General features: G+C 33.2%; 2 protein-coding genes across 2 annotated transcripts in view; one reads left to right on the top strand and one right to left on the bottom strand.

The window, feature by feature from the left end:
* LOC120133871 (60S ribosomal protein L27a-3-like) overlaps nt 1-13,448 on the top strand; it is an 18,669-nt gene continuing 5,221 nt past the window's right edge. Inside the window, exons 1-2 of the mRNA XM_039150369.1 lie at nt 1-21; nt 10,413-10,415. The gene's annotated coding sequence lies outside the window, so the exon portion shown is untranslated. The remainder of the gene's footprint in view (nt 22-10,412; nt 10,416-13,448) is intronic.
* Nucleotides 4,698-13,017, bottom strand: LOC120133868 (ABC transporter B family member 26, chloroplastic-like). Its single transcript, XM_039150366.1, has 18 exons — nt 12,471-13,017; nt 12,212-12,339; nt 11,843-11,885; nt 11,596-11,640; nt 11,353-11,475; nt 11,168-11,271; nt 10,704-10,758; nt 10,538-10,608; nt 10,336-10,438; nt 10,004-10,214; nt 9,371-9,444; nt 8,493-8,549; nt 8,333-8,407; nt 8,029-8,103; nt 7,669-7,950; nt 7,477-7,541; nt 7,339-7,399; nt 4,698-5,276 (listed from the first exon to the last, which is right to left on the bottom strand). The coding sequence occupies exons 1-18, from the start codon at nt 12,921-12,923 to the stop codon at nt 5,196-5,198; spliced, it is 2,106 nt and encodes a 701-aa protein (XP_039006297.1). The 5' UTR covers nt 12,924-13,017; the 3' UTR covers nt 4,698-5,195.

Below are 13,448 nucleotides of genomic sequence, written 5' to 3' on the forward strand. Positions count from 1 at the left end.
CATTCCCTTCCACGTCAAGCCGTGTTGTTCCCTTACGTGCACTAAACCCATGTTCCCGTGCGAATCCCTTGTAAAAGTGCCAAGCTTGATCACGTGAACAGAAGAGCTGACCAACCAATCTGTCAGATTCATCAACATTATGTACTTCATGGCATTCCTCGGTTGGCTTAACATTGTCTACATCAGTATTATCCATGGCAAAAATTTTGTTGTGCAAGTTCAGTGCTCCAGGAGTTGATGGAGATGTAAGCAAAGGTTCATTTTGAACATGTTTCAGTCGTGCTGCTTTCAATAGGATGTGGCATTGGTAGTGGTAGTTAAAGGGTGGGTACAACATTAAATTCGCAGTACATATTTAGGTATGTACAATAACTACAAGTATATATTATCATTAAATTTAGGTATGTACAATAACTACATATTTAGGTATGTTTGTTAACTACATATTTATGTATATACATCTTTTGAGTGAGTTTTAAGATATTAATTTAGTAATTATAGGCGTCTAATGATTTATTTTTTACGTTACGGTATATATTATTAAATTAAAAACAATAAACATATATATTATTTTATTATTATCTTTGGTTAATGTTGTTAAATTTAAATTCTAAATATTATTTTATAAAATATAAAAACAATCAAATAATTTTTTGTGTAAATGAAATTATTAAATTAATATTGTAGGTGGAAAACATGAAACACTGTTAAAAAAATTGAAACATAAATTACATAACTTTTAAAAAAAGTATCGATCCTTTTTATAAAAAGTATGGACACTTTCAATATAATAGGTAAAAATATGATGTAATAGGTAGCGCTTATATAATGTAATAGGTATCGTTTATATAATGTAATAGGTAGTGGTTATATTGTAAAGTATCTATCTTTTTTATAAAAGTGTCCATACTTTTTTCACTATGGAAAACATTAATTTAAGGTTATCTTTTGAGTGAGTTTTAAGATATTAATTTAGTAATTATAGGCGTCAAATGATTTATTTTTTACGTTACGATATATATTATTATTAAATTAAAAATTCTAAATATTATTTTATAAAATATCAAAACAATCAAATAATTTTTTGTGCAAATGAAATTATTAAATCAAATAATTCAAATTGAAAATTAAACAACAAATCAATTAAACATTGTTGTGGGTACATTATTTGAACATTGTTATGGGTACATTATTTGGAAAAATAATGTTCCGGACTTTGTTAGAAATAACTCTTTTTCATTGGATTAATTTCATTTTTGTGGGTACATTATTTGAACATTGTTATATATAAATTTGTTGTGTATGTATGTTTTGGTTTGATTATATTGTATGTATATTTTCATTCAGTTGAGATGAGTTATGTATAACAAAACAATCTATCTCTTCCATGTGAGTACTTTATTCCAACCATGTGACAAGTGTGACAACTCCATCAACTCACAACTCAGCTTTGAACTCAATCAATATTGTCTTTTAGCTTGATGGTTCATAAAGCATGTTACTTGAACAGTATGAATCAATTATGCAATTTTCATGTTCAATTTAACACTGCATTTCAAATTCATTTCATATGTAATTGGAGTTTGAATTTAAATTTCAATTTGAGTTTGAATTTCAATATATATTTTGGCTCCACTATAAATATTAGCCCAAGCCAATATGCATGTTATCATTGATTATTCCTAATTTCCATTGTTTTTTTTCCAACGTTTAAACGCGAGGGAAATCCCGACCATTGTATTTTTTGGTCAACTTTAAAGCGTCAGAAACGTTTCGGGCGTATGATCTGGGTGGTATACAAGAAATGTAACAAATAGCAACTAAAATCATAAGTCCGAAATGCTTCTGAGTAACACCCAAATCATAAGTCCGAAATACTTCCGATGCTCATCAAAATCCAAAGCTCATATGGTGCCAAGCAAAAGGAAATCAAAATCTAAATCTCATATGATGCCAAGCAAAAGGAAATCAAAATCTAAAACTTGAGTTTGAACATTGATATGATATGTTCAGTTGTTATCATGTTGGGATTTTCTCGTTTTTGATTGCTTTGATAGTTGTTCTCTTGCTTCTTCAAGTGTCCTTAGCTTGTAATTTATAGCTTGGAATGTGTTTGATGTTGTATATATTATTATTAAATTAAAAACAATAAACATATATATTACATATTTATTATTATCTTTGGTTAATGTTGTTAAATTTAAATTCTAAATATTATTTTATAAAATATCAAAACAATCAAATAATTTTTTGTGCAAATGAAATTATTAAATTAATATTGTAGGTGGAAAACATGAAACATTGTTAAAAAAATTGAAACATAAATTACATAACTTTAAAAGAAGTATCGATCATTTTTATAAAAAGTATGGACACTTTCAATATAATAGGTAAAAATATGATGTAATAGGTAGCGCTTATATAATGTAATAGATATCGTTTATATAATGTAATAGGTAGTGGTTATATTGTAAAGTATCTATCCTTTTTATAAAAGTGTCCATACTTTCTTCACTGTGGAAAACATTAATTTAATGTTATCATTTGAGTGAGTTTTAAGATATTAATTTAGTAATTATATGCGTCTAATGATTTATTTTTTACATTACGATATATATTATTATTAAATTAAAAATTCTAAATAATATTTTATAAAATATCAAAACAATCAAATAATTTTTTGTGCAAATGAAATTATTAAATTAATATTGTAGGTGGAAAACATGAAACACTATTAAAAAAAATTGAAACATAAATTACATAACTTTAAAAGAAGTATCGATCCTTTTTATAAAAAGTATGGACACTTTCAATATAATAGGTAAAAATATGATGTAATAGGTAGCGCTTATATAATGTAATAAGTATCGTTTATAAAATGTAATAGGTAGTGGTTATATTGTAAAGTATCTATCCTTTTTATAAAAGTGTCCATACATTTTTCACTGTGGAAAACATTAATTTAAGGTTATCTTTTGAGTGAGTTTTAAGATATTAATTTAGTAATTATAGGCGTCTAATGATTTATTTTTTACGTTACGATATATATTATTATTAAATTAAAAATTCTAAATAATATTTTATAAAATATCAAAACAATCAAATAATTTTTTGTGCAAATGAAATTATTAAATTAATATTGTAGGTGGAAAACATGAAACACTATTAAAAAAAAATTGAAACATAAATTACATAACTTTAAAAGAAGTATCGATCCTTTTTATAAAAAGTATGGACACTTTCAATATAATAGGTAAAAATATGATGTAATAGGTAGCGCTTATATAATGTAATAGGTAGCGTTTATATAATGTAATAGGTAGTGCTTATATTGTAAAGTATCTATCCTTTTTATAAAAGTGTCCATATTTTTTTCACTGTGGAAAACATTAATTTAAGGTTATCTTTTGAGTGAGTTTTAAGATATTAATTTAGTAATTATAGGCGTCTAATGATTTATTTTTTACGTTACGATATATATTATTATTAAATTAAAAATTCTAAATAATATTTTATAAAATATCAAAACAATCAAATAATTTTTTGTGCAAATGAAATTATTAAATTAATATTGTAGGTGGAAAACATGAAACACTATTAAAAAAATTGAAACATAAATTACATAACTTTAAAAGAAGTATCGATCCTTTTTATAAAAAGTATGGACACTTTCAATATAATAGGTAAAAATATGATGTAATAAGTAGCGCTTATATAATGTAATAGGTAGCGTTTATATAATGTAATAGGTAGTGCTTATATTGTAAAGTATCTATCCTTTTTATAAAAGTGTCCATATTTTTTTCACTGTGGAAAACATTAATTTAAGGTTATCTTTTGAGTGAGTTTTAAAATATTAATTTAGTAATTATAGGCGTCTAATGATTTATTTTTTACGTTACGATATATATTATTATTAAATTAAAAATTCTAAATATTATTTTATAAAATATCAAAACAATCAAATAATTTTTTGTGCAAATGAAATTATTAAATTAATATTGTAGGTGGAAAACATGAAACACTATTAAAAAAAATTGAAACATAAATTACATAACTTTAAAAGAAGTATCGATCATTTTTATAAAAAGTATAGACACTTTCAATATAATATAATGTAATAGGTAAATTTGTAATGCTATCGGTATAAATATATCGGTTTACTTATAAAATAGGTAAATATAAGCGCTACCTATTACATTATATAAGCGCTACCTAGTATGTTATTGTACTTTATAATATTTCCGATTAAATAATATAACATAACCGATCTAAATTTTAACCGGTCACTTGTTTAACCGGTCACGCCGTATATTAACCGTTTTTTAGGCGTCGCACCGCATAACTACCCACATTTGCCCCTTTAGTTGTGTCTAAAAGATCAAGTAAGCCCTTAATTTGAATCATAGATCAAATGGATTTTTATATGAAAAATCATAACCCAACGACCATGTGATTTGAATCATGTATAAAAAAACTTCTTATTTGAAAATTCATCTTTACATTTAATAAATTATTTGATCATTATTTTTCAAATATTGACCCCTTTTGTAAATGATTCAGGTCAAAGACTCGTTTAATTTTCATGTATACTTGGATAACTTATTATCCTCGTATCATTATCCTTCATTGGTTTGGATTTTCATAAATTCTGAATCGATATAAAAGACAAGTAGATAAGTGTTCGAACCAATGTCTAAAGGAGCTCAAGAAATGTTCATAAATTCTGAATCGTGATAAGAATTTATCATCAAAATTACATGGCTTATAACATTATAATTGTATAAGCATGGTGTTGATGGGTCGACTCTGGTGCTTTTATCAGTACATTCTATATCTAATTGACACTACCTTTTCTTTCTTGAATCTTTATTATAATTCTATCTCAAAACTCATGCCTTCATAGTACAGTTCTGCTTAATAAAAATTAAAAACTCAAAGATCGGTTCGCATACCGTTCAAACCACAGGTTGCCGGTTGAGGTAGCATAAAGAAAACCACCGAGTGATGCTTTTGTTTTGTTGGTAACCCTCTCCTTCTGGTTCCAAGAGGGGCAATGAATTCTTGTTGGATGAATATACACATTGGTCAGCTGTGAAAAGCTGCTTTGATATCTGACGCAATATCGGTCGAGATAAAAATTGAAGGATACTTGAACCGAGATTAACAACGATACACCAATTTACACAAGACCATCATACTACGGCATCGGTCTGTCTTCTTGTCAACCTAGCATATAGACCATCTTTATGAAGAAGCTCATTATGGCTGCCCATCTGCAGGTTTGGATGACAATTATGTCTATGAACAACAATTCTTGATGTAAGCATAACACTTTATAACAGAAGACTCCCGCACACATATATTTCTTCCTATCTATGTTTAAGATGCCTTCTACTATTTGTCAGAGGCTAAATTCATTGATGTCGGATTTTTTATGGGGGAGTAGGGGTGACAAGAAGAGAATGCACTGGGTACGTTGGGATTATATATGTAGTCCGTTGAGTGGAGGAGGCTTGAGAGTGGCGGATTTGAAGGTTACAAATCGAGCGTTGTTGGGTAAGTGGGTTTGGAAGTTTGCCAATGATAAGTATTTGATGTGGAAAAAACTCTTATGCAGCAAACACAATGTGAGCTGTCAATCCATGGATATCAATAAAGTTTTCTCTCATAAAGACTCTTGGATTTGGAGGGGAATTGTGAACAACTATTTTAAGGATGATATCATTGGAGGTTGCCTTAGATCTCATGCAAAGCTTCAAATAGGTAATGGTAAATCTATTTCCTTTTGGAGTGATACATGGAATGGGGATTTTCCTTTGAAACTGATGTTTCCTAGAATTTATGCCCTTTCTTCAAATAAATTGGGTAAGATTGCTGATTTTGGGAGTTTCGATTCGTCTGGATGGGTTTGGAATATTAAGACCAGGAGGAACCTTTGTGATTGGGAGGTTGAGCAGTTGGTTGAGTTATTGGACATCCTGAAAAACATTAAACTGCTGGAGCCTTTGGAGGATTGTTTGTTGTGGGATGGTTCGGACGAGGGGCTGTTTTCTGTTAAAGCGTGTAGGAAAGCTCTTTCTGTTTCTCTTGATGACTCAGTTCAGTGGGAAAAAGTTGTTTGGCTGGGTTTAGTTCCTCCTCGAGTGGAGACTTTCCTTTGGCAATTGTCACATAAAAAGTAGCTGTGAGAGTGGAGTTGTTGGAAAGGGGGTTGATTTAGGGGAGAACATTCTCTGCCCGTTATGTAATCAATGGGCTGAATCAGTTCAGCATTTATTTATTTCTTGTCTTGTTTCTTGGGAACTGTGGACTAAAATTATAGGGTACTGGGGTATTCGGCTAGCTCTTCCGCAAGACCCTCCTAAACTGCTCAGTTCGTGGGCTGATTTGAGGCCAAATTCTGCTATATGGAAGTTGATTCCAGGGGCAGTTTTTTGGTCCATTTGGAAGTTAAGAAACGAGATCATCTTCGACAAAGGAAAGTTGGACAGAATCTCTTTATTTTTCACTGTTCGATTCAGATTAGCCAAATGGTTTGTAGCTAAGTATCCCCTATTTTCGACTCAGGTTGATTTCTTAATTGGTGACCCTTCTGTGGCTGACAACCTATCAGACTCTAAGGTTCTGGACAGTAGTGTGTACTGTTGGAATCCTCCTCCACTGGACTTCTTTAAGATGAATGTGGATGGGGCGGTGAGTAGTGTGGGGATGGTGGCTGGTATTGGGGGAATTCTTAGGGACTGGAATCGGGTGACACTGACTTCATTTTCAGAAAATGTAGGTCCTAATACTCCCATTCTAGCAGAAATGAAGGCTATCAAGAAAGGCATTGACATCTTTGTTTCATCACTATGGGCTTCGAAGGGTAGGCTCATTATTGAAAGTGATTCAAAGATTGCAGTGGAATGGATTAAAGATCAAACTTCAGTCCCTGTTTATCTGTCAAATTTTGTGAAGGAGATTGCGTCGACTGTTTCTTTAAATCAGATCATTATCAGGTGGATTCCTAGGTGTTGTTATTGTGAGGCGGACAAGCTAGCTAAGGAGGGAATTGGCTGATTGTACTGCTTTTAGTTGGTTTGTATGTCTTAGAGGGGAGGTCCTGCAAGAGTGTTTTAAGTCTTATGTATTTTTATAGGAGCGTTTTTCAAATCTTATGTAATTGATTTATCATTAATAAATTGATGTACTCTTTTCCTCCTTCCACTAGTTGGTTCTTTTCTTAGGGCAGTGGACTTACTTAGAGGGAGGTTTTTAATGAGGCATCCTATTCCTATCAAAAAAAATATTTGCTATGGAAGAAAATAATGTTAAGCGTTCAAGAAAAGAGCCAACCTCGACAATTTGACCACAATTCATCACCACGATTCTGTCAGCAGCTTGAATTGTAGAAAGTCTGCAGATAGTGCATGAGAAGATTTTTATACTCACTGTTGAGCCTTGAAAAAAAAAAGATAATACCTGAAAGCTTACCGGTGTGCAATTACTATGATGGTTCTTCTGGATGACAAATCACTTCTGACAGAACGAAGAACGCCCTGGATAAAGTGGCATGTGAAAACACTGAGGGTCAGAAACAAGTGGCTCCCCAAGTTCCATGCTCAACCTCCCAAAAAGGTAATATAAAAATTGGTGTTTGGTATTGGTATTCATAACAATGGCTACCTTAACATTGTGCTCACTCTCTGCATCCAGTGCACTGGTTGCTTCATCAAGGATGAGAATTGTAGGGTCTCTAAGAATGGCTCGAGCAATGGCAATTCTCTGCTTTTGTCCCCCACTGAGCAAGTCATCATCGACAAGTGTGTTATACCCATCGGGAAGTAATGTGATGAAGTCATGGGCATATGCCTGCTTGGCAGCCCATTCAACATCCTCTTGCTTTATGTTTCTGGTACATCCGTATTTAATGTTTGAACTGATGTCCATGCGGAAAAGTTTTGGTTCCTGTACAGAATGAATATATTAACGAGGGAAGATCCACCGAAATTTAATGAAATTCAATGCTCGAACTGAATGGAGGACCTGTCCCACATATCCTATTTTTCCCCTCAACCACTTGATGTCCAGTTCATTGAGGGGGACGCCATCAATTAAGATCTGCAAAAAGAGGTACAGATCTAACATAAGATTCAAATTATAGGTATCGGAAACAAAATTGCTGAGATATAAGCAGAAAATACAAAATTGATAGCTATGGAACACTATGCTGTTATACTCTCCAAAAGGAAGTGTTCAATTACCCCATTAAAGATCAAAGTTCCAATAAGCATATATCAAACACCAACTGCTCAGAGGAAATTGAATAGGATGATCAGAACATTTCTACCTGACCATTTGTTGGCTCATAGAGACGAAGCAAAAGATTCACTATCGTGCTTTTCCCACTACCACTGAGACCAACCTATTCAAGATAAAGCACATAGCAAAGTATTCATCATAATCAATGAGGAAGTAATGTAAGTTTGTAAGAGCCAAGAAACACTCACTAGTGCAACCACTTCACCAGGATGAACCGATAAATTTATATGCTGCAGGACTGGTACCTGTTGAAATTATCTACACAATTAATTGTTTCCATGTAGATATAGTAACACTTTTACATAGAGAGATAAATGCACCAAAAATTAAAGTATAGGGTCTTGGGATATTAGAAGACAAAAAATAAGATCGAAAGTCTCAATAATCAGGCAATCCATCCAAGGGATGCACCGCGATAAAATTTACAGCAGAAAGAAAATGCTGCAGAGCTGTAAAAGCCTTATTAGGAAAAGGTACTATTTTCAATTTTCGCATTTTCCACTTTTATATGGTTTCTCAACTGGATTCTCAAGAAAAAAAAAGAGTGAAGGCTGTCTAAACCTTCTATGGAGAATAGTGCAGGAGACAAAAGCCAACGAGAAGTAGCATTCTTTGTTTGCAAAGAATTTTGAGAAAGAGCTTTAATCATAGTAATCTCGGAAGGAAGGGGAAAATTCTTCCACATTAATTCTTTCTATGAAAGAATGCAACTGAAAGCCTGAAACAGTACATCATCTCCTTTTGAATTGTTCTTATACAAGAGAATGTGGTCCTTAGGTGTTGGTTGTTTTGTGGGTTTCAGTTTAACAGGATTCCATGACTTGGAAGTGGCGTGCAATTATGCAAGAGGGAAAAAGTGTAACAAATTAATTTCTCTCCATTTATATTTATTTTGTGGAATCAAAGGAGCAAAAGGGGGCATTTGAAGCAGAATAGTTTTTCTCTTAAAAAAATCTACAAGAAGAAAGTTCCACCCCCATTTGCACTGCACTAAAATAATAGAAATGCCAACACTATCAAATGAAAGGTGTTCCTTTAAGTACTTGTGATACTAAGGACAACATACCATTGATCTTGAAGGATATTGAAAAGAAACATTTACAAATTCTATAAATCCCAGCAGCTTTTGCAGTGTCATTCCTATAATTGAGCAAAATTCAAAGTAATACAAGTTAAATGAATGATAATATCAGCCATTGAAGAGAATTTCAGATGAACGTAATATTTAATGAATGACTAAAACGATGTTTCTCACACCCTAGACTAAGATTATCTATTATTTTGATAGAGTAAGATTATCTATTATTTTGATAGAGAGAAAGAATGATGTAGAACAATAATAATTGCTCTCTCTACACACATGTGACATATCTGTCGCCCACTAAAAAGTAACATGCTTCAGTATCATTTCAAACCTTCTATCTAAAACCTGTGTGAATCAAAATGTATTTGAAGTACCATATGCCAAAAATGTTACTATGTAGCAACAACACATCCCTTAATGTCTGATCCAAGTAGATGTATCAAGGGAAATAATATATTCAACCATGTAACTACACGCTTTACTGGGTTGGAGTTAAGATTCAGCAATCTCCATGTTGATGGAATACTATGTATCACAGAAAAGTGAATGAAGGAGCTTTCCAGAAAGGAAAAAAAAAGGTCATGAAGTGTCTACCAAAGCAAATAAAATGCTTGCCTTTGGATATGAATTGATCACTAGGCATAAGATCCATCAATTGGAAGACCTTTTCACTTGCTCCAACAGATTGCATCAATGATGATACATTATCCCCAATCCACCATGTTGAATAGATTAGCCATTCACTGTATAATATAAACTTTGTAAGTTTCTCTGCTGTTATATGACCTCCAAGAATATACATCCCTCCAACCAGCACAGCAATAACCTATAGAGAAAGGAGGAAAAAAGAGAGGAGAATTCAATAATCAAAGGAGTACATTACTATTTTCTTTCATTTATGATATTACACTTCCTTGTTAGCAAGGACAGAGCCATGGGTCACAAACCTGAGTTGCATGGTAAAGAGTGTTGAAGGTTAGATTCCAAATTCCATAGGCAGCACTTTGCCGAAAGCTTATCTCAGCCAGTTTATCCAGAAAATGATTGTACCTGTTAATCATAAACATATCAAATCTTTGTCGATATCTATCAAAGGAAAAGATCAAAAAGCAATGACATTTGGACCAAAAAAATAGCGGAATAGTTAACCTTTTCATTTCTTGCTTCTCTGTTCCATAAACACGAACAGTTCTCATTAAGGATAATGTCTCTTGAGCCACCTATGAAATAAATAGTGAGAAACCTTTCACCCCACTGTTAGAAACAGAAAAGAAATGCAGGATGCAAACTACATAGAAAGGTTTATATTAAATACCTCATTGGCAGAAGCACCAAATTCTTGGATCATTTTTGCTGTCTTTTTCTGGTACCTACACAAGTACAAAATATATTTTTTCTCAAAAAATAATTACACTTACTCCGCAAACCAAGAATAAGATAACTGTGTCAATCTCAATTTTAGTTTATTACAAGTCAAAATCCTCGGTTTGAATCAAAGCATCATTTTTCTTAGAATCCAAACACATTTTCAGTTATCTGTCCTTCCTCCAACCCCCTAAAACCTACCATGTAAATTTGCAGTACTAACTAACTAATAGCATTCGGATATATCTTCAATCCAGCTATTATCTTTAGTTACCCTCCGATGCATCCATTTAATCACACCTACCCCCTCTTACATTTAAGTAAATTAACTTCTCACTCACAAAAAAAAAAAAAAGAAAAGTAAATTAACTTCAATGTAAAGAAGCAAAAAGTGAGGATACTTAAAAATCTTACAGTCCATAAACCGTCATAACTGCTGCTAGACTACAGCATATCACCAATGTACATAAACCAAGTGGCCATGACAAAACCAGCAAGTAGATCAAGGCACCTGTCCCCTAAAAGAAGAATGAAATGCTAATCAGATCCCCATTATTCCAGAAAGCACAAAAAGATTAATTATTTGATCAGTATCAAACCTGAAGAACATTTCGCAAAATCAGATTAAGATCATTCCCAATCACACGTGACACTTGTTGACAATCTGAACCAAGCCTACTTGTCAAATCACCAACTGTTTCACCATCAAAAAAGGATATATCCTGTAGAAAATATGATGTAAAAGTTTGCTGACAGAACAAACTAAAGATGTATAATTACAACCAACATGTCTAACTGCAAGCAAAAACCTATAGGAATTTGAGTTTTTATATATTCAGAACCTGAAGAAGAAGAGCAGAATACAGTGTTTCTCTCATTCGCTTAACCTGTGGATATTACAGGAAGAAATCAGGCCTACAGTCATGTTCCATGAAAAAAAATGTTATGATCATCACTAAATTCAAACTAAAAATGGAAATAAAATTTTGAACAGTGATTCTCAAGAAACACCCCAAAAACGTAGGGCCCTATGTGAAAACCAGAGAAGGCATTGGATGTTAAATAGTCAAATGATCATAAGAAACTCACCAGGATCATATTTGCAATGCCAAAGAAGCATCCTCGCAGACCACTGAAATTCAAGTGAACCGAGCAAAGCATAAGCCACTATTACTTCTTCCTTCATGAAAGCTCAAATTCCAACAAAAATATTTAAAACTTTTATGTTCACCGGAAACTAGCATGCAAGTGCTAAAATTTCTAAATGTTGGTCTGGCCATATGCAATGGTGAATCCTTTTTCAGCATTAATACACGCAAACAATTAAGGGATAACAACCATAGAATGATAGAAGCATGATTTCAGATTCTTTTAGTAGCGACCACACGAAAAGGAACATCCCATATTTAGTATTGCAACTTAATATAGAAGGGAGATCTGACCATACTAGACTTTGACCTGCATATTCCTGCGATAACACACATCATAATCAGATGGCGTACATTCATATGGAACGTCGCTATTTCACGAGTCTGTGCCGAAAATATGGATGCCGTCAAGTAATGTGGAATAGATATTTCCGAAAGCTGAACCAATATATGCATCAATCAGTTTACATAATTAGAAAGCAAAAAACTAAAAAATTCACCGGCAACCAGAGTTATTAATTCCATCAAACAAATTAAGAACTAATAAAAAATTATTACACTATACTTACAGCAGCCACAATCAGGGTAGAAAAAGCAGCGAAAATAACCAAACGATCATTAGCAATCAATTGCCACATTCGACCAAGAGCCCGCCAAACCGTCACCGGTTTAGCCACTAAATTGACCTCCACTTCATCGGAGAAGTTCCACCAGCTCCCTCCTGGCAACACAGATCGGAGAAAATCGATCCATTTCCGGATTCTCTCTCGCAACTCCACACTCTCTACCGTATGCTCTTCCTTAAAGTGTTCTAGATTCGTCTCTAGCGGGAATCCGTTAACCGAAGACGACGATTTCAGAGGAGGTAACCGAAGGCTTATCCTCCTGGAACAAATCGAGACCTCACCTCTCCTCGAAAATCGGAGAGTCCGACGGTTAACGAAATGGAACCGCCCCTCGTAATGAGACGAAGAACGACGGCAAGGGTTTAACCTCGCGTTGCAGCAAAGGAGAAGCGCCATTGGACGGAGTAATGGAGGGAGTTTGTTTGGGGATAAAGCAAAGTGTTTTTCAAAATCTTTAGCTTCTGGCCCATGTGTTGCTGCGAAGAAACGGCTGCGATTTAAGGCACGGGGCGAATGGCAAGTGAGGTAGACTTTTGCTTGATTATTTGACACAAATTCTCGCGCGTGGTGCATGTGGGAAGTGCGCGCGTTGACGGATCTTTTAATTTTCTCCTTTTTTAAAAGTTTTTTGTGTTTCGAATGGTTTCCTCGTGTTGAGATCCACACCGTTAGATCCGTCCCAATAAAACGACAGCGTTGCGTGGAGTGCTCAACTGCAGTTCGTGGAGATTATTATTATTATTATTTCCGATGACGTGTTTGAACGGATCAAGCTTTTAGCCGCTACACTCGTCTACGAATTATTTATTATTTTGGTTTAATTCCCAATTTAATCCATCGGATTTTATAAAGAGTTGAGAAATTTATCCTTCATTTTTTTAATTGAAAGATGGCTTAATCAATGGTTTAAATAGGAATAAT

This window comes from Hibiscus syriacus, unplaced genomic scaffold (assembly GCF_006381635.1).
Source record: "Hibiscus syriacus cultivar Baekdansim isolate YM2019G1 unplaced genomic scaffold, ASM638163v2 tig00110597_pilon, whole genome shotgun sequence".
Taxonomy (NCBI): Eukaryota; Viridiplantae; Streptophyta; class Magnoliopsida; order Malvales; family Malvaceae; genus Hibiscus; species Hibiscus syriacus.

Bases quoted from the DNA above. Each gene is read 5' to 3' on its own strand.
- LOC120133868 (XM_039150366.1), bottom strand. From the start codon at position 12,923: ATGGCGCTTCTCCTTTGCTGCAACGCGAGGTTAAACCCTTGCCGTCGT. The intron at 8,408-8,492 runs GTGAGTGTTTCT...TATCTTGAATAG, and splicing joins CTGGTGAAGTGGTTGCACTA to GTTGGTCTCAGTGGTAGTGG. The intron at 7,951-8,028 runs GTCCTCCATTCA...CATTCTGTACAG, and splicing joins AAATAGGATATGTGGGACAG to GAACCAAAACTTTTCCGCAT.